The sequence below is a fragment of the Hypanus sabinus genome, chromosome 2, assembly GCF_030144855.1.
Source record: "Hypanus sabinus isolate sHypSab1 chromosome 2, sHypSab1.hap1, whole genome shotgun sequence".
NCBI lineage: Eukaryota > Metazoa > Chordata > Chondrichthyes > Myliobatiformes > Dasyatidae > Hypanus > Hypanus sabinus.
Window position 1 is genome coordinate 106,967,780 of NC_082707.1, and position 21,562 is coordinate 106,989,341.

General features: G+C 43.7%; 1 protein-coding gene across 2 annotated transcripts in view; it reads left to right on the top strand.

Moving 5' to 3' along the window:
* The window catches only part of rtf1 (RTF1 homolog, Paf1/RNA polymerase II complex component), a 207,319-nt gene that overhangs the window by 37,724 nt on the left and 148,033 nt on the right, over nucleotides 1-21,562 (top strand). For both annotated transcript variants that reach the window (XM_059951609.1, XM_059951615.1), the window contains exon 2: nucleotides 5,506-5,616. In XM_059951609.1, the coding sequence (XP_059807592.1) occupies nucleotides 5,506-5,616 (111 nt within the window). The remainder of the gene's footprint in view (nucleotides 1-5,505; nucleotides 5,617-21,562) is intronic.

Below are 21,562 nucleotides of genomic sequence, written 5' to 3' on the forward strand. Positions count from 1 at the left end.
CCGACCCCCGCCTTAGGGGTTTCCTTTACCCTTCTCGCCAAGGCCTTCTCATGCCCCCTTCTTGCTCTCCTCAGCCCCTTCTTAAGTTGCTTTCTTGCTACCCTATATTCCTCAATAGCCCCATCTGATCCTTGCTTCCTAAACCTCATGTATACTGCCGCCTTGCACGTGACTAGATTTTCCACCTCACTTGTCACCCATGGTTCCTTCACCCTACCATTCTTTAATCTTCCTCACCAGGACAAATTTATCCCTAACATCCTGCAAGAGTTCCCTAAACATCAACCACATGTCCATAGTACATTTCCCTGCAAAAACATCATCCCAATTCGCAACTGCAAGTTCCAGCCTTATAGCCTCATAATTTGTCTTTCCCCAATTAAAATTTTTCCTGTCCTCTGATTCTATCCTTTTCCATGATAATGCTAAAGGCCAGGAAGCGGTGGTCACTGTCCCCCAGCTGCTCACCTACTGAGAGATCTGTGACCTGACCCAGTTTGTTACCTAATACTAGATCTAGTATGGCATTCCCCCTAGTCAGCCTGTCAGCATACTGTGACAGGAATCCGTCCTGGACACTCTGAGCAAACTCTGCCCCGTCTAAACCATTGGAACTAATCAGGTGCCAATCAGTATTAGGGAAGTTAAAGTCACCCATGATAACAACCCTGTTATTTTTGCACCTTTCCAAAATCTGCCTCCCAATCTGCTTCTCGGTATATCTGCTGCTACCAGGGGGCCTATAGAATACTCCCGGTAGAGTAACTGCTCCCTTAATGTGCCTGACTTCTACCCATACTGACTCAAAAGAAGATCCTGCTACATTACCTACCCTTTCTGTAGCTGTAATAGTATCCCTGACAAGTAATGCCACCCCTCCTCCCCTTTCTATCCCTTTTAAAACACTGAAATACAGGAATATTAAGAATCCATCCCTGCCCTGGTGCTGGCCAAGTCTCTGTAATGGCCACTACATCATAATTCCATGTATGTATCCAAACTCTCAGTTCATCACCTTATTTCCTGATGCTTCTTGCATTGAAGTACATGCACTTTAGCCCTTCTACCTTACTACCTTTACACCCTTTATTCTGCTTCTCTTTCCTCAAAGCCTCTTTACTTTTTAGATCTGGCTTTACTCGCACTATACTTGCAGTTCTCGCATGACCTTTATCCTCCTCCACCTCACTATCTGCTCTAACACTCTGGTTTCCCTCCCCTGCAAATCTCGTTCAAACCGTTCAGAGCAGCACTAGCAAATCTTTCCGCAAGGATATTAGTTCCCCTCCAGTTCAGGTACAACCTGTCCCGTCGGAACAGGTCCCACCTTCCCTGGAACAAGGCCCAATTGTCCAGAAACATGAGGCCCTCCCTCCTGCACCAACTCCTTAGCCAAGTATTTAGCTGCATTATCTTCCTATTTCTAGCCTCACTAGCACTTGGGATGGGTAGCAATCCTGAGATTGCAACCCTGGAGGTCCTGTCCTTCAACTTTGCACTTGAATCCCTAAATTCTCTTTGCAAGACCTCCTCCTCCTTCCTATCCATGTCATTGGTTCTTATATGGACCACGACATCTGGCTGCTCACCCTCCCTCTTGAGAATACGGAGAAATTGATCTGAGATATTGTGAACCCTGGTACCAGGGAGGCAATAGAGCATCCAGGATTCTCGATCTCTCCCACAGAACCTTTTATCTGTCCCCCTAACGATCGAATCCCCTACCACTACTGCTCTCCTATTGCTAGAGACGCAACCACTGCAACCTATGGCTGGTAGGTCATCCCCATCAACGGTATCCAAAATGGTATACCTATTATTGATGGGAACGACCACAGTGGTGCTCTGCTTTTCCTGTCTATTCCCCTTCCCTCTCCTGAGAGTCACCCATCTGCCTGACTCCTGAAACTCCTGTCTATTTCTGCCTCTGCCTCACGAATGATCTGAAGTTCATCCAGTTCCAGCTCCAGTTCCCTAACTCAGTTTGACAGGAGCTGCTGCTGGATGCACCTTTTACAGGTGTAGTCATAAGGGGGCAATTGTGTTCGCCCTGATTTCCCACATATTGCAAATGGAGCACCCAACTGCCCTAATTGCTGCCTCCATTACCTATGCTAAGTTAATTGATTAATTAAAGGAGCTTACCCGGCCTTACCTCACTGGGAGCAAGCTCGACCTCAGCCTCTGGAGCCAAAGCCTTCCTACTCTGTCTCTCACTACTCCACCTGCTCCATTAATCTGCTCGCTTTTTAAACTCTCCCGCTGTCTCACAGGCCGACCTTCACGCGCTTGCACAGTTGTGCCCCATTGAAACTGCCGAATTAACTGATGGCACAATGAACCAGAATTCACTATTTAGAAAGGTAGGGATTGACAATGGACCCTTGATATTAAAGGTAAGGCTCCATGGCATGAAAACATTTGGGAACTAGTCCAGGGAGAGTTAACATGGCTATATGAGGGAAAAATCCTGTTGTGCTAATTTGATTGAGTTTAGTCAGAGATTTGACAAGCTCTTACATGATAGGCTGGTCCAGAAGGTATATGGTATCTACGGAAAGATGGTTGATTAGATCCACAGTTGGCTTTGCAATGGATGGTGGCAGGTAGCAGTGGACGATGTTTTACAGATTGGAAGTATGACTAATGATGTACTACGTCAATTAAGTACGTATATGCTGATTTCTCTTTCTCCAATCAAATGACCCCCTTATCATTGACTTTTTGTGATCCTCACAGCTTCATTCCACCTCTTTCATTTTTTTGACTTGTTCTTTCTAAGTATTGAATACCTCATCCTTGGTCACCCTTCTGGCACATCTCAATATATCAGTATGCTTAAATACATTACTATTCCTCTGCTTTTTATTCAAATGCAGTGCATTTTGGCACAGGATATTTTTGTAATATTGATGGTCCTCTGTTTCTTTTCTGCATTATGGTCCTCTTAAGTTTGTTTGCCATAAGCCAAAGAGGGCCGGCTAGTGGTGTAGTGGCATCAGCACTGGATTTCAAGGCAGATGGTTCTGAGTTCAAACCCAGCTGGGTCTCAACCTGGGCAGCGGCAGTACCTGCGCAGAAGAAAGACCTGGCAATCTTCCTGCGTAACTTGCCATGCAATCCTGCAGTCCATGAAGTCACGAAGAGTTGGACTCGACTTTACGACTGAAGAAAAACAAAAGCCATATGGCCCATCAAATCAACTCTGCCATTCCATCATAGCTGATTTATTATCTTTCTCATTCCCATTCTCCTTCCTTCTCCCAATAACCTTTGATGTCCTTACTAAAGAAGAACCTATTCTGTCGAGGCTGTGGCCCCTATTCCTAAACTTCCTCACTATAGAAAACATCCTCTCCACATCCACTCTATTTAGACCTTTCAATATTCGATAGGTTTCAGTAAGATCCCCACCTCATTCTTCTAAATTCCGGCGGCTACAGGGCCAGAGCTATTAAATGTTTCTCAACCTTTTTATTTCCAGGATCATTCTCGTGAACCACCTCCTTTCTTGTAGTACTATGGACTCCTATCTTTTTAAGCAGCCTCGTGTGTGTCACCTTGCCAAGGCCCTCTGAAAATTCAAGTAAATAATATCCACTGGCTCTCTGGCTATTTGCCTGTTTTCTTAAAGAACTCTAACAGATTTGTCCAGTAAGATTTCTCATGCTAACTTTGGTCTTTTTTTTATCATGTTCCTTCAATTACCTCAACCTCATCCTTAATGGATTTCAACATCTTCCTAGCCACGGACGTCAGGCTAACTAGCCTATACTTTTCTGTCCTTTGCCTCCCTTCCTCCTTAGAGTGGAGTGACATTTTCAATTTTCCAGACACTGGAACCATTCCAGAGTCTAGTGATTCTTGAAAGAGCGCACCTAATTCATCTCAATCTGTTCAGACATCTAGGAGCCCTGGGGTGTAATCCATCTGGTCCAGGTGACTTATCTACCTTCAAATCCTGTAGCTTCCCAAATGCATTTTCCTTAGGAATAGCACTTCTGCTCCCTAGCGCTCTCAAATTTCTGACATACTGCTGGTTGTCTTCCACAGTGAAGACTGATGCAAAATACTTAGAGTTCGTCTGCCTTTTCTTTGTTCACTATTACTACTCCAGTGTCATTTTCCAGCCATCCAATATCCATTATCAGCTCTCTTTTACTCTTGTATATCTGAAAAAATACTTTTGACATCCTGTTTTATTGGCTAGCTCACCGTCAGCCTGATTCATCACCCTTCTCCGGAAGTTAAGTTCTATCCCTTTCTAAACTTTTTCTCTTTAATTATTCTGAAGACTCTCTTAACTTCTTCTGCACTTTCCTTCCCTTTTACTTTATTCTCACTTTTCCGAACTACTGAACCTACTATTTAGTTTAAAGACACTCTTCAACCAGTCCCACTACATACCATGGAGTGTAGCAGTTAGCGTGGCGCTATTACAGCTCAGGTCATTGGAATTAGGTGTCCTCTGAAAGCAAGTTTGTAAGTTCTTTCCCATGTGTGCTTCTTAACTCAACCTCTTGAGCCAAAGGGTCTCGGCCCGAAACGTCGACTGTACTTCTTCCTACAGATGCTGCCTGACCTCCTGCATTCAACCAGCATTGTGTGTGTGTGCCTAACTAGCTAACACTATCCCCATAAACAATGACTGCTCTGCTTAATCCTAACTTTAATTGAACTTTGCCAATTGTCTAGTAGATCACTATAATTGAAGAGGGTATGCTTACTCCAGGAATATTTCTTTCAGATGGATCTTTGTATTGTTGATCATTGATCACTCTGGAATTCATTTCAGATTGTTTAGGAGGTGACTGTATGAGTGACTAGAGAAGCAAAACTACGAGGGGTGATTGATAAGTTTGTGCCCTAAAGTCGGAGTCAATTTTAGAAAACCTAGAACATTTATTTTTCAACATCGACCCTCCTACATTTACACACTTCGTAGTCCAGCGGTCGTGGAGCATACGGATCCCTTCTTTGTAAAGTCGGCGTCTTGGACCTCCAGAAAGTGGTCCACAGCAGGGGTGATTGATAAGTTTATGGCCTAAGGTAGAAGGAGATGAGTTATACAGCTCTTGTTACATGCATATGTAGTTCAGTGCTTTGAGTGATTATGCAGAAAGTTTGAAGTTAATAACTTTTGTGGTATTTCTGTTTCAGATAATTGAAAATTACAAGTAATCCCTGTCTGAGAAATTGAACAACATTGGCCTTCGTGCAGTCATCCGCTACCTCAGTCTCAAGGGCTTATCACCCAAGGAGGTCCACGAGGACATGGTGGCAACACTAGGGGAGGGTGAAAAATGAATGTGCTAGGTCTTCTAAAATTGACTCCTACCTTAGCTACGAACTTATCAATCACCCCTCGTATTTATAGATTGGATGCAGCAAGTGTTTTCAGTGAGTGAAAATATGGATCAGTGTTTGGATCCAGAGTAGAGATCTGTTTAAATCAAGAATGGGTTTAGTTGTTAACTATTTAACAAATTGTCTCAACCCATTTAGGAGTTATTGTCCTTGGCAAAGAGGAAACGAAATGAGCCAGAACAGCAAGAACAACAGGCAAGCAAGCCATCAGCATCATCAGATTCAGAAACCTCAGACAGTGGTGATGAGGTAAATTATGCTAACTCTTAAGTTACAAGCCTAATTATCTGCATACAGTTGGCCCTCCTTATCTGTGGGTTCCGCATATGCGGATTCAACTAACCGCGGATCAGGAAAACCCAGATGTTCTTTCTCCTGCACTCATTGTTTAAGCATGTACAGACTTTTTTTTTCTTGTCATTATTCCCTAAACAATATAGTATAACAGCTATTTACATAGCATTTACATTGTATTGGGTATTATAAATAATCTAGAGATGATTTAAAGTACAGGCAGTCCCCGGATCACGAACGAGTTCTGTTCCTGAGTCCATCTTTAAGTGGGATTTGTACGTAAGTCGGAACAGGTACATCCGGTATTATTTAGCGTCAGTTAGTCAAACATTTTCTTAGTATATAGTATATATTTTACCTTTCTATGCATATAAAACACTTAAGAAACGTATGTATTTCAATAATTAAACCAGTGTGTTGCTTAGTAATAATTGTAGCTTTCACAGGGGCAAGGCCTTTCACATGCTCCATTGTTCTCATTTTATCCTTCAAAATTGTTATGATCATTGACCGACTGTAGTCTGATGCTTTTCCAATGACAGATGGCGTTTAACCTCTTTCTGATCACTATTATTTCCACTTTATTTTTAATAGTGATTGTTTTCCATCAACGGAACAGAAACACTGCGGATTCAGCAGTGCGAGCAGCGGGTCCTGAGCTCCCCCTAAAGTCCACCCGCACTGAGACAGGTTAAGGGACTTGAGCATCTGTGCTTTTTGGTATCTGTGCGGGTTCCCGGATAAGGAGGACCAACTGTATATTAGCATATATTATTTGCTATTTGTGAATATATATGAATGTTTATAGTATGTATAAAATTATGGTATATAAATTATTATGTTATGCGTACTGAGTCCAATGTGGATCATGACATACATAAAAACAAGTGAATATTGCAGAGTAGTGTTATAGTTGAAGAGAAAACACAGTGCAGGTGGACAAAAACAAAGAGCAGGACCATGATGAGGTTCAGGCTTTTGTAACTTCTGCCTGATGGGAGGTATGGGGAGAAGAGGGACTGTGGGGTGAGTGGGACCTTTGATTATGTTGGCTGCTTTACTGAGGCAGTGAGAAGTGCAGCAATTGTCTGTGAAGGGAAGTCTAGCTTTTGTGATGTTATGGCCTATGTTCAGAACACTGTAAATTTTGTGGTCTTGGGCAGAACAGTTGCCCTACCACACCATGATGTATCTGAATAGGATGATCTCTAAGATGCATCTTTGGTCATATCATCTGTTTGGCCACAGAATGAACTTGCAGTGAGCCTTGTATAAGTTATTTGAAGGGATTTGGAGAAATGGGACTTATTTGCAATTGTAAAGGCATTGACTGATATAGGAAATTCTATCTCTTAAGGTGATCTTGAGGATTGACATGGACAGGGCAGTAGCTGTGGTCTACATGGATTTTAGTAAGGTCCCTTACAAGGTAGCTCATGGTAACCTGGGCTGGAAGGGATCTATGTTAAAGTGGAATCTGAATAAAACTTAGGAGACCAGCTTCTTATAGTTACCACAGTTTATTGCGCACCGTCCTGCAAGAGTTTGAGACTCAGTTGTCAAAGGGAAGGCACGTAAGTACTGCCACCATCCGACAAGTGGGCCTGCTCCCTCAGGTTACAGCCGTATACTTATACATAGTAAGCCCCATACATTACTGTTGGAAGATGTTATTTGAACTGGTATTCCCACCAAGTCTGTTGGTTCAAAATTAGATATGCAAGATAAGAGAGTCTGCTAAATCAAGGCTTAAGGTGCGTGCGCTGCTGAGGTCTCGCGACTCCACCTTCAGAGCAGGCGACAAGGCAGCTTTAACAACAGCAAGTGCCAAACTGTCCCGAGCCATCAGAGGGACAAATTGTGCACATGCCCAGCTAATCCACAGTTACTTCCAGGACAATGGCAACATGCAGTGCATGTGGAAGGGCATCCAGGACATCACCAATTACAAGACAACATCACCTGACTGTGCAGGTGATGCCCCCCTCCCAAATGCACTGAATAACTTCTACGCCTGGTTTGAGGCGGAAAATGACGTGGCGGCAAGGAAGTCCACCCCTCCTATGAATGACCAGGTGCTGTGCTGTGCTGATGTGAGAAGAACCCTGTGCAGGGTCAACCCATGGAAGGCTGCTGGACCAGACAACATCCCTGGTAGAGTGCTCAGAGGATGTGCAGACCAGCTAGCAGATGTTCTCACTGACGTCTTCAACATCTCCCTGAGCAGCGCCACCATTCCAAAGTGCTTTAAGGCTACCACCATCATCCCCGTGCAGAAGAAGTCTTCAGTGTCCTGCCTAAATGACTTGCACTTACATCCACCATCATGAAGTGTTTCAAGAGGCTCGTCATGAGGCATATCAAGACCCAGCTGCCCCCCTCACTGGACCCCCTACAGTTTGCATACCATCCCAACCAATCAACAGATGACGCCATTGCCACCACCCTCCACCTGGCCCTAACCCACCTGGACAGAAAAGACACATACATTCGGATGCTGTTCATAGACTTTCTTTCAGCATTCAACACAATCATCCCTCAGAAACTGATTGGAAAGCTGAGCCTATTGGGCCTGAACACCTCCCTCTGCATCTGGATCCTAGACTTCATGACTGGGAGACCTCAGTCAGTCTGGATCGGGAGCAGCATCTCCAACATCATCACACTGAGCACGGGGGCTCCCTAGGGTTGTGTGCTCAGTCCACTGCTGTTCACTCTGCTGACCCACGACTGTGCTGCAAAACACAGCTCGAACCATATCTTCAAGTTCGCCGATGACACCACCTTGGTAGGTCTCATCAGCAAGAACGACGAGTCAACTTACAGAGAGGAGGTGCAGCAGCTAACGGACTGGTGCAGAGCCAACAACCTGTCTTAATGTGAACAAAACAAAAGAGATGGTTGTTGACTACAGGAGGGCACGGAGCGACCACTCCCCGCTGAACATTGACGGCTCCTCAGTAGAAATCATAAAGAGCACCAAATTTCTTGGTGTTCACCTGGCAGAGAATCTCACCTGGTCCCTCAACACCAGCTCCATAGCAAAGAAAGCCCAGCAGCGTCTACTTTTTGCAAAGTCTGAGGAAAGTCCATCTCTCCCCTCCCCCCCCCTCCCCCCCAATCCTCATCACATTCTACAGGGGTTGTATTGAGAGCATCCTGAGCAGCTGCATCACTGCCTGGTTCGGAAATTGCACCAACTCGGATTGCAAGACCCTGCAGCAGACAGTGAGGTCGGCTGAGAAGATCATCGGGGTCTCTCTTCCTGCCATCACGGACATTTATGCTACACGCTGCATCCGCAAAGGAAGCAGCATTATGAAGGACCCCATGCACCCCTCATACAATCTCTTCTCCCTCCTGCTGTCTGGGAAAAGGCTCCAAAGCATTCGGGCTCTCACGAACAGACTATATAACAGTTTCTTCCCCCAAGCTATCAGACTCCTCAATACCCGAAGCCTGGACTGACACCTTGTCCTACTGTCCTGTTTATTATTTACTGTAATGCCGGCACTGTTTTTGTGCACTTTATACAGTCCAGTGTAGGTCTGTTGTCTAGTATAGCTTTCTCTGTTTTTTTTTATTATGTAGTTCAGTCTAGTTTTTTGTACTGTCAAGTAAACCATGGTCCTGAAAAACATTGTCTCATTTTTACTATGCACTGTACCAGCAGTTATGGTCGAAATGACAATGAAAGTTGACTTGACTTGAATTACAGATAGATGTGCAGTCCAGTCCTTATCAGTTATTCCCTTTGCTAGGTCCTGACTTAATTACAGATGGATGTTCATTCTTGTCCTTATCAGTGAGCCCTCCAACCCCATCTCAAACAAGGGTACAATGTTATCAAACTCTCAATGTCTGTCTACAAGCCGGGGAGACTGGTAATGAGCCTGTCTTAGCTGGCTGCTGAAGGCTGAGTTTACTTCAGTTCAAAAATTCCTGTTCAGTCCCAATTATTCTTTTAGCCAGAGGTTATATAGGTTCAGAATGATTTTTTTTATATATATATCCCCAATTCCTCATCTAAGGTGAGCTAGTCAATTCGACACATTATTGGCATTATGGATGGAGATAGAGGTTGGTACTGACAGGTTATTTTTTAGGCTGAGGTCTCTGCTGCAGGTATCGGTTCCAGATCCCTTGTCATTTGGTTTGTACGTTAATGATTTGGATTTGAATGTGGATGGCATGGTAATTTGCAACTAGAATCAAAATTGGTGTTACATTGAACAATGAAAGAATGTGTCATTGATTACAACAGCGAAAGTATGCAAAAGAATGCAGGCTAAGTGATGCATTTTGGGAATTTAACCCAAGGCGGGACATGCACAGTGCCCAGCAGGACTCTGGGGAGTGCAGTAGAATCAGAAACCAAGGGGCACCAAAACATAATTTCCTAGTAATCGTCACACAGACTGATGTTATGAAGGAATATACTTGCACTTGTCAGCCAAGGCACTGAGTACAAGAGTGGAGCGGCTGTATAAAATGGTGGAATGACATTTGGAGTACTGTGCATTTTTTGGTGCTTGCTTTCCTGGAAGATTTGATTAAGCTAGGAAGGAGAGAGAGAGAGAGAGAGAGAGAGAGAGAGGGGGGGAGGGGGAGAGGGAGAGGGAGATCTCACTATGATGTTGCCTGGACCAGAAAGCTTTAGAAACTGAATAGGCTGAGTACTTTCTCTGGAGAAAAGGAGGCTGAGGGGCAATGTATGGAAGATTATAAAATCAATGAGCATACATAGCATAGATATGTTTTTTCTCTTTGCTTGGTCTACATAAACTATAGGGCATTGCTTTAAAATGATAGGAGGTTTAAAGGGCATTTGAGGGAAATTTTCCACACACAGTAGTTGGTATCCAGAGGGCGTGGTGAAGGCAGCACTATATCAACATCAGAGGAATCTCGAAGTATCCTTTCTAGGTCCATCACACTTTGGTATTTCAGCTGTTCTGCCCAAGACCACAAGAAACTGTGGACGCATCTCAGTCTATCGTGCAAATCAGCCTCCCCTCATTGACTCTACCTACTCTTCTCACCACCTTGATAAAACTGCCTGCATAATCAAAAACGACCCCCACTACAGGCATTTTCCCTTGAAAACACACCACCCAGGAAGCTTCTATCCGGTTATTGTAAGACTATTGAACAGATCTCTTGTACGTTAACGAATTCTTGACCTCACTATCTACTTCATATGACCCTGTAAATATATGTACATATGTTTAGAAATGATTTTCAAATGATAGTTTTCAAAACAGTTGTTCACTGTATTTCAATACATGTGACCATAATGAAACAATACCATTACCAATACTTGAATGACCAGGGAACAGAGTGGTATAAGATTAATGCAGGTGTGGGGTTGACAAAGATTAACATGAAGGCAGTTATGGAAGTAGAGGGATTAAAGGCCTCTGCTGTATTAGCCACAACAATCTCATCTCAGAATAAGGGAATAACTGAATTTGGGCAGAGAGAATCATTATAAATCTTTGAAGTTATCCTCCTGTAGGTTGATTTTAATTGTGAACATATTTAATGTATTTTTGAAATTGCAGCAATCTATAAACAATGGGAGAATTGGTAGAATTTCCTCAACTGATGGAACACTTCTAAATGGGCAACTCCCTTTCCATTTGTTGGTCCGAAACTAACATAGGCTGTGCCTGCTTTCAATGTGTATCAGTGTGTAGGAGAGGTTCCCTCAAGTCATTCCCCTAAACAACAAGTACATCGCTTTGGATACCTAACAGAGAAAAGTCACAACAGTCAGGTCTGGCACTGAGCTTCAGGCTGGGCGGTGAAATCTGGCCATGGTGCTAAAGGTCTAGGCTCCAAGTCCTTTGTGAGCAATGATCTGTTTTTTAGACAATTTAAACACTGGCCCAGATGGGCTACAAAGAAGGTGTGGAGATCTGTGTGAGATCTGATTTTGCCACGTGCCAGTGAGGGCAAGAACAGATGAATGCATGGGTGAGGATCTAGTGCAGGGGCAGAAGTTAAGATTTCTGAATCATTAGGATCTTTTCTGGGGAAGCTGCAACCTGTACAAAAGGAACGGGTTACACTTGCACCCAAGGGGGACCAATATCCTTGTGGACAGGTTTGCTAGAACATTTCAGGAGGTTTTCAATTAATTTGGCATGGGAATCCGAACTGGAGTGATAGAACTGATAAATACAGCTGAGAAAGGTGGCTGACGATGTTGAAAGGCCTAGACAGAGTAGATGTGGAAAGGATGTTTCCCATGGTGGGAGAGTCTAGGACAGGGGTCAGCAACCTTTACCACTGAAAGAGCCACTTGGACCCGTTTCCCACAGAAAAGAAAACACTGGGAGCCGCAAAACCCGTTTGACATTTAAAATGAAATAACACTGCATACAATGCTTTTTTTGCCTTTATGCTATGCATAAACAAACTATAATGTGTTGCATTTATGAAATTGATGAACCCCTGCAGAGAAAACGAAATTATATTTCTGCATGCAACAAAAACATTTTGAACTCCGAAAAAAAGACGTTGGGTTGAAGGTTGCTTTTAAGTAAAATACTCAATGTCTATTTGAGTTCTTCTTGTATTTATGAAAAACGCTGAACTTAAATTTTCCGCCAGCAGCAAACCAAAAATAACGTCAGCCAGCTGTCAACCTGAAAAATAAAAGGACTATTTCACTGAACAATGAAAAAATATGAATAATCCTAAAATAATAGGCAATTAAAATATGTATCATACTTGGTTAATGGGATTTCTGCTCCTGGACCTCAGCGCACAGCATCTGCACATCAGGGCTGTATGACGTCACCTTCATCTTTACACAGGATCGCAAGCTGTCATCTGTGAGGCGTGCACGATGTTTGTTTTTAATAAAGTTCATGTTGGAGAACACCTGCTCACATACATATGTGGATCCAAAGATCGACAGGACTCCAAGCGCATACTTTTTCATGTTTACATAAATGTCGGGCATAGCATTCCATGTTTCGAACACAAGTTTGTCCGGTTTTGGAAGGTTTTCAATATCACTCCATTTGTGATTCTGAGCAAGAATGGCCTTCTGACGGGCAACATCTTCAAGGTCTGCTGTCAAGCGTCTAAACTTGGACACCCATATGTCTTTGTCGGCTATTTCGGCCAGTTCCATCTCAAGATCAGGTTTACTCACACCTGCCAATGCAGTCGTATTCAGTAGAGATGAATCGATGCTTGGGGGAGTGACCGGGAAGGATAATGTGTTTTTTTCCTCTCTGAACTCACAGAAGCGTTTCCCAAACGATGTTTGCATTGCGATGATTGCAGAATGTAAATACTCCGAACTTATCATGTCGTGACCTTGTTTGAACTCTCTCAAATTGGGGAAGTGAGACAAAGTGCCTTTCTGTCAATCTCTCGCAAGCACTGTCAACTTGCGCTCGAATGCCAAAACTCCTCCAACATGTGTAGGGCTGTACGTCCTTTCCCCTGAAGAGCTGTGTTCAGCGTGTTCAGGTGCGCTGTCATGTCTATCATGAAGTGTAGCTTTTCCAGCCCTTTGCTGCCCAGGAAAGTTTTCACTTCTTCCAGACACGCGACAAAGCGTTTCAGCACCTCCCCTCTGGACAGCCACCGGACTTTGTTGTGCAGCAGGAGATCAGAATATGCGCTTTCCAGCTCGTCCAGTAACAAACGGAATTGACGGTGATTTGCCATTATTTTATTGACAATCTGAATGACAACATCCATTACTTCTGTGCATTCCGGAGGAAATGATTGAGTGCACAGTGCCTCTTGGTGCAAGATGCAGTGAAAAATCAGCAGCTTTCTGTCCAGCGACTTCTGCAGTAAAGCCACAATTCCCTTGTGCGTTCCCGTCATATTCGGTGCCCCATCAGTAGCTACTGACACCAGGTGGGTAGTCTTTATTCCTTTGGCTCTTAAACAATTCAAGACAGCCTCACAGATGTCCTCCCCCCGTGTTTGGTCTTTTAGAGGTATCAACTCAATCAGTTCCTCCTGTGGCCCGGCAGAGTTTACATACCGGCAGAACAGCGCTATTTGTTCAATATCACCTTTGTCTTGAGACTCGTCACAGGCAATCGAGTAGGCCACAGCTGAATTGATGTCTTTAATTTGCTGTCTTGTGATGTCTTCTGCCGTTTTTATGGTTCTGTTTTTGACAGTCTTTGCAGAGAGGGGCATATCCCTGATTTTCTGCACAATTTCACTCTTGTTTTTAAAGTCCGTGAATAGATGTTCTGAAATCTCAATGAAAGATTCTTTTATATATTCACCATCTGTAAACTGCTTCCCGTGCCTGACTATTTCCGGAGCGGCAATATAACTAGCGTATGTCGTTGGTTTTCCGGACTTCATCCATTGCTTGAAATGATTTTTGCTCAGATCAACCTTCCGCATCAGTTCCGAAACGGCTTTTTTTCTCTCATCTCCATCCGGATATTTTTGAGCAAAGGCTGCGTGTTTATTCTGGAAAAGTCTTGCGATTTTTGACTATTTGTTGTTTGGTAGTTTCTCATTGCACATTAAGCATACCGGTAAACCAGTCTCGTCAGCAGTGAAAGCAAATGAATCTGTCCACGTATCATTAAACATTCTGTTTTCTTCAGTCACTTTTCTTTTTTTAGAATTCTCCATAGTTGGCCTACCTTGGATCGAAAAATTAAAGAAATCGCGCACTGACGGGTGTCAGGTATTGGCAGTGGTGACGTATATTAATAGCGATAAAAACAAGTTGTAGCGGTGTGCTCACGCAATCAGTAAACTGCAGTCGAATAACTTTATTCGAACTAAACAGCCTTGCTTTTAAGCCTCCCTCAACCTGGCCCCCATGGGCGCGGATGCTGCAAAAGACCAATTATTTCCCAAAGCAACAGGGAGCCGCAGCACAGAGGTAAAAGAGCCTCATGTGGCTCCGGAGCCGCGGGTTGCCGACCCCCGGTCTAGGACAAGAGGGCATAGCCTCAGGATAGAGGGGTCTCCATTTAAAACAGAATGCAAAGAAATTTCTTTAGCCAAGGAATGGTGAATTTGTAGAATTTTATTACCACAGACAGCTGTGGAGGACAAGTGGTTGAGTGTATTTAAGGCAGAGCTTGATAGGTTCTTGATTGGACATGACATCAAAGGTTATGGGGAGAAAGCCGGGCAGTGGGGCCTAAGTGGGGGGGGCGGGGGATCAGCCATGATTGAATGTAGAGCAGACAAGATGGACCAAATGGTCTAAATCTACTGCTATGTCTGATAGGGCAAAATTGCGGTCAGCAGAATGGATTTCAATGTGAAAGATGGACATTAAAACCATAAGACATAGGAGCAGAATTAGCCCATCTGGTCCATCGAGTCTGCTCCTCCATTCAATGATGGCTGATTCTTTTTTTTATATATATCTCTTCCTCAACCCCAGTTCCCAGCCTTCTCCCCCTAACCAGTGATGCCATGTCTAATCAAGAACCTATCAATCTCTGCCTTAAATACACCTTTTAGCGAAAGAAATTTCTCCCCATCTCTGTTTTGAAAGGGTACCCCTCTATCCTGAGGCTGTGCCCTCTTGTCCTAGACTCTCCCACCGTGGGAAACCTCCTTTCCACATCTACTCTGTCTAGGCCTTCCAACATTTTGAAAGGTTTCAGTGAGATTTCCCCTTATTCTTATGAATTCCAGCAAGTACAGACTCAGAGCCATCAAATGTTCCTTGTAGGATAACCCTTTCATTCCTGGAATCATCCTTGTGAACCTCCTCTGGGCCCTCTCTAATGCCAGCACATCTTTTCTAAGATGAAGGGCCCAAAACTGTTCACAATACTCAAGGTGAAGCCTCACCAGTGTCTTATAAAGCCTCAGCATCACATTCCTGCTCTTGTATTCTAGACCTCTTGAAATGAAAGCTAACATTGCATTTGCCTTCCTTACCACCAACTCAACCTGCAATTTAACCTTCAGGGTGTTCTGCACAAAGGCTCCCAAGTCCCTCTGCATCTCAGACTCCCCCACTTAGTAAATAATCTGCACATTTACTTCTATTACCAAAGTGTATGACCATGCATTTTCCAGTTGTATTTCATTTGCCACATTCTTGCCCATGCTCCTAATCTGTCTAAGTCCTTCTGCATTCTGCCTGCTTCTCCAACACTACCTGCCCATCCACCAATCTTCGTATCATTTGCAAACTTGGCAACAAAGCCATCTATTCCATCATCTAAATCATTTATATACGGCATAAAAAGAAGTGGTCCCAAAACTGACCACTGCGGAACACTGCTAGTCACTACTGGCCAACCAGTAAAGGATCCTTTTATTCCCACTTGCTGCAACCACCCAATGCTTTAACCACATAAGTAACTTTTCTGTAAATCAATGGGCTCTTAACTTGGTAAGCAGCCTTGTGTGTGGCAGCTTGTCAAAGGCCTTCTGAAAGTCCAAATATACAACATCCACTGCATCTGATCCTACTTGTAATCTCCTCAAAGAATTCCAACAGGTTCATCAGGCAGGATTTTCCCTGAAAGGAACCATGCTGACTTTGTGCTATATTATCCTGTGTCACCAAGTACTCTTATCACCTCATCCTGAACCTGAACAAGGAGATTGAGAGGGGATCTGATTCCATCATATAAGATTATTAAGGGATTGGACAAGATAGAGGCAGGAAATATGTTCCAGATGCTGGGAGAGTCCAGTACCAGAGGGCATGGTTTGAGAATAAGGGGTAGGTCATTTAGGACAGAGTTAAGGAAAAACTTCTTCTCCCTGAGAGTTGTGGGGGTCTGGAATGCACTGCCTCAGAAGGTAGTGGAGGCCAATTCTCTGGATGCTTTCAAGAAGGAGCTAGATTGGTATCTTATGGATAGAGGAATCAAGGGATATGGGGACAAGGCAGGAACAGGGTATTGATAGTAATTGATCAGCCATGATCTCAAAATGGCGGTGCAGGCTCGAAGGGCCGAATGGTCTACTTCTGCACCTATTGTCTAATTGACTCCAACATCTTCCCTACCACTGAGGTCAGGCTAACTGCTCTACAGGTAGTCCCTGAGTTAGGAACAACTCATACTTACGAAACGAGGAAGGAGAACGCCATTTTAAGTCGGATTGTGACACCGTCTGCTATTTTAAGTTGGATCACGGTGCCTTCCGCCATTTTAAGTCGTTGCTGTTGACACTGTGATGAGTGTGTAACTTTGTATTTTGCTTAAATTATTCTTAGCAAGATTCACCCTCCCTTTCTGGTTGGCTGGTGGCGTAGTGAGATCAGTGCTGGGCTCGAGAATGGAGGTTCCCAAGTTCAATGCAGTGACAATCTGCTCCCGACTGTGCCGGGTTGATGTCGAGCTCGCAACTCAACCTCGTAAAAAAAAACAATGCCACCTCCAGTTAAAATTCCCACGCAGAACATTGAGGAGGATCAGATACCCAACCCCAGCACGGCCCCCACTTGTCCCATTTAACCTGTCTCAGTGCGGTGGACTTTAGGACCCAGGGAATTCAGTGTGATGGTCTTTAGGACCCAGTAAAGCTCGGGAGTCGATGGAGGTTGGGACCCACCGCCCGCAGTGTTTCTGTTCCGTTGACGGGAAGCGGTCGTGATTGAAAATAAAGTGGAAATAATAAAGCATTTGGAAAGAGGTGAAACGCCATCAGTCATTGGAAAAGCATTAGGCTGTAGTCAGTCAACAATTAGAACAATTTTAAAGGATAAAGTGAGAATAATGGAGCATGTGAAAGACGCTGCCCCGGTGGAAGCTACAATTATTACTAAGCAACACAGTGGTTTAATTATTGGAATACATACATTTCTTAAGTGTTTTATATGCACAGAAAGGCAAAATATATACTATATACTAAGACAAATGTTTGACTAACTGACACTAAATAATACCAGATGTACTTTTTCTGACTTGCGTACAAATCCGACTTAAAGACGGACTCAGGAATGGAACTCGTTTGTAACCCAGGAACTGCCTGTATAATTTACTTTCTGCTGCCTTCCTCCTTTTCTTAAAGAGTGTATGTAACATTTGCAATTTTCCAGTCCTCTGGCACCATGACAGAGTAATGATTTTTGAAAGATCATTTCTAATGCCATCACAATCTCCAATGCTACCTCTTTCAGAACCCTAGGGTGCAGTTCCTCTGGTCCCGGTGACTTATGTACCTTCTCTCTTGTAACAGTAATTGCACCCATTTGTCTTCCTTTACACGCTACAACATCAGTCATACTGCTAGTGTCTTCCACAGTGAAGACTTACACAAAATACTCATCATTTCCTTGTCCCCTGTTATTATGTCTCCTGCCTCATTTTCTAGCAGTCCCATATCCACTCTCATTTCTCTTTTGTTATTAACATACTTGAAAAAACTTGCATTATACACTTGAATATTATTTGCTAGCTTGCATCTTTTCATCTTTCCCTTCTAATGATATTTTTAGTTGCTCTCTGTAGCATTTTAGAACCCAATCCTCTATCTTCCCACTAATTTTTGCTTTGTTGTATGCCCTTTCTTTTGCTTTTACTTCCCTCGTCAGCGATGGCTGTACTATTTTACCATTTGACTATTTCTTCATTTTTGGAATACGCATGTCAGAGAAACATAGAAAACCTACAGCACTATACAGGCCTGTCGGCCCACAAAGTTGTGCTGAACATGTCCCTACCTTAGACATTACCAGGCTTACCTATAGCTCTCTATTTTACTAAATTCCAGGTACCTATCTAATAGTCTCTTAAAAGATCCTATTGTATCCGCCTCCACCACTGTTGCCGGCAGCCCATTCCACGCACTCACCACTCTGAGTAAAAAAAACTTACCCCTGACGTCTCCTCTGTACCTGCTCCCCAGCACCTGTGCCCTCTTGTGGCAACCATTTCAGCCCTGGGAAAAAGCCTCTGACTGTCCACACAATCAAGGCTTCTCATCTTATACACCTCTATCAGATCACCTCTCATCCTCCATTGCTCCAAGGAGAAAAGGCCAAGTTCACTCAACCTATTCTCATAAGGCATGCTCCCCAATCCAGACAACATCCTTGTAAATCTCCTCTGCACCCTTTCTATGGCTTTCACATCCTTCCTGTAGTGAGGCGACCAGAACTGAGCATAGTACTCCAAGTGGGGTCTGACCAGGGTCCTATATAGCTGGAACATTACCTCTCGGCTCCTAAATTCCATTCCATGATTGATGAAGGCCAATACGCTATATGCCTTCTTAACCACAGAGTCAACCTGCGCAGCTGCTTTGAGCGTCCTATGGACTTGGACCCCAGGATCCCTCTGATCCTCCACACTGCCAAGAGTCTTGCCATTAATACTATATTCTGCTGTCATATTTGACCTACCAAAATGAACCACTCCACACTTATCTGGTTTGAACTCCATCTGCCACTTCTCAGCCCAGTTTTGCATCCTATCAATGTCTCGCTGTAACCTCTTAACAGTCCTCCACACTATCCACAACACTTCCAACCTTAGTGTCACCTGCAAACTTACTAACCCATCCCTCCATTTCCTCATCCAGGTAATTTATAAAATCATGAAGAGCAAGGGTCCCAGAACAGATCCCTGAGGCACCCCAGTGGTGACCAACTTCCATGCTGAATATGACCAGTCTACAACCGCTCTTTGCCTTCTGTGGGCAAGCCAGTTCTGGATCCACAAAGCAATGTCTCCTTGGATCCCATGCCTCTTTGCTTTCTTTACTACATCTACTGCTCTTCCTTCATCAATGTGTTTAGTCACATCCTCAAAAATTTCAATCAGACTCATAAGGCATGACCTGCCCTTGACAAAGCCAAGCTGACTACTCTAAATCATATTATACCTGTCCAAATGTTCATAAATCCTGCATCTCAAAATCTTCTCCATCAACCTACCAACCACTGAAGTAATACTCACTGGTCTATAATTTCCTGGGCGATCTCTACTCCCTTTCTCGAATAAGGGAACAGCATTTGCAACCCTTCAGTCCTCTCTCCCGTCCCCACTGATGATACGAAGATAATTGCTGGAGGCTCAGCACTCTCCTCCCGCACTTCCCACCGGTCCCAGCGACTTATCCAATTTGATGCTTTCCAAAAGCTCCTACACATCCTCTTTCTTAATATCTACATGCTCAAGTTTTTCAGTCTGCTGAAAGTCATCACGATAATCACCAAGATGCTTTTCCATAGTGAATACTGAAGTAAAGTATTCATTAAGTACCTCTGCTATTTCCTTGGGTTCCATACACACTTTCCCATTATCACACTTGATATTCTTTCACGTCTTATTCTCGTGCTCTTCACATACTTGTAGAATGCCTTGGGGTTTTCCTTAATCATACCCGCCAAAGATTTCTCATGGCCCCTTCTGGCTCTCCTAATTTCTTTCTTAAGCTCCTTCCTATTTGTCTTGTAATTTTCTAGATCACTAACATTACCTAGCACTCTGAACCTTTTATAAGCTTTTCTTTACTTCTTGACTAGATTTATTACAGCCTTTGTACACCACGGTTCCTGTACCCTACCATAACTTCCCTGTCTCATTGGAACTCCACACAAATATCCCTGAATATTTTCCACATTTCTTCTGTACTTCTCCCTGAGAACATCTGTTTCCAATTTAGCCTCCAATTTCCTGCCTGATAGCCTCATAATTCTCCTTACTCTAATGAAATGCTTTTCTAACTTGTCTGTTCCTATCTTTCTCCAGTGCAATGGTAAAGGAGATAGAATTATGATCACCATCTCCAACATGCTCTCCCGCTGAGAGATCTGACACCTGACCAGGTTCATTTCCCAATAGCAAATCAAGTACAGCCTCTCCTCTTGTAGGTTTATCTACATACTGTGTCAAAAAACCTTCCTGAACACAACTAACAAACTCCACCCCATCTAAACCCCTTGCACTAGGGAAATGCCAATTGATATTTGGAAAATTAAAATCTCCCATCATGACAACTCTGTTATTATTACAGCTTTCCAGGATCTGTTTTCCTATCTGCTCCTCGATATTCCTGTTACCATTGGGTGGCCTATAAAAAAAACACCCAGTAAAATTATTGACCCCTTCCTGTTCTTGACCTCCACTCACAGAGACTTTGTAGACAATCCCTCTATGGCGTCCACCTTTTCAGCAGTGTGACACTATCTCTGATCAACAGTGTCATGTCCCCACCTCTTTTGCCTCCCTCCCTGTCCTTTCTGAAACATCTAAAACCCGACACTTGAAGTAACCATTCCTGCCCCTGATCCATCCAAGTCTCTGTAATGGCTACCACATTATATCTCACTTTATCCAGGAATGCATGCCATTGCTGCTCTGCTGACGTCCCTGTCAGCAGCTCCTTCAGCAGTAAACCCTGTCAGTAAAGTACTGTCAGCAGTAAACCCTGCCTCCCATATATGCCCCCCACCTTAAATTCCTCCATATACCTGTCCAGTAGTCTCTTAAATTTCACTAGTGTACCAGCCTCCACCACTGACTCTGGTAGTGAATATCACGCACCAACCACTCTCTAGAGTAAAAATGCTTCCTCTAATATCCCCCTTGAACTTCCCACTCCTTAGCATAAAGCCGTGTCCTCTTGTATTGAGCAGTGATGTCCTGGGGCAGAGGCGCTGGCTGTCCACTCTATCTATTCCTCTTAATATCTTGTATACCTCTGTAACACTTACCCAAAAGGCTGGTATATGCCTAGGGGAAACAGAGATCCAGCCACTCACCAACCCACCTCCCGTTTGCGCAGGTGCTGTGAGAATCGAGTTTATGCTTCGCGCCCGCCAACAGTATCAAACCCACAACAAATACCGTTATGAAATACACTTTAAAGAGTTTACTAAAATTAAAAGAGGAAAAAAACAAAAGGCGCCAACTTATCAAAGTTCAGTCTGTTTAGTGCACTCGTTGGAGCTCAACCATTGAACCAT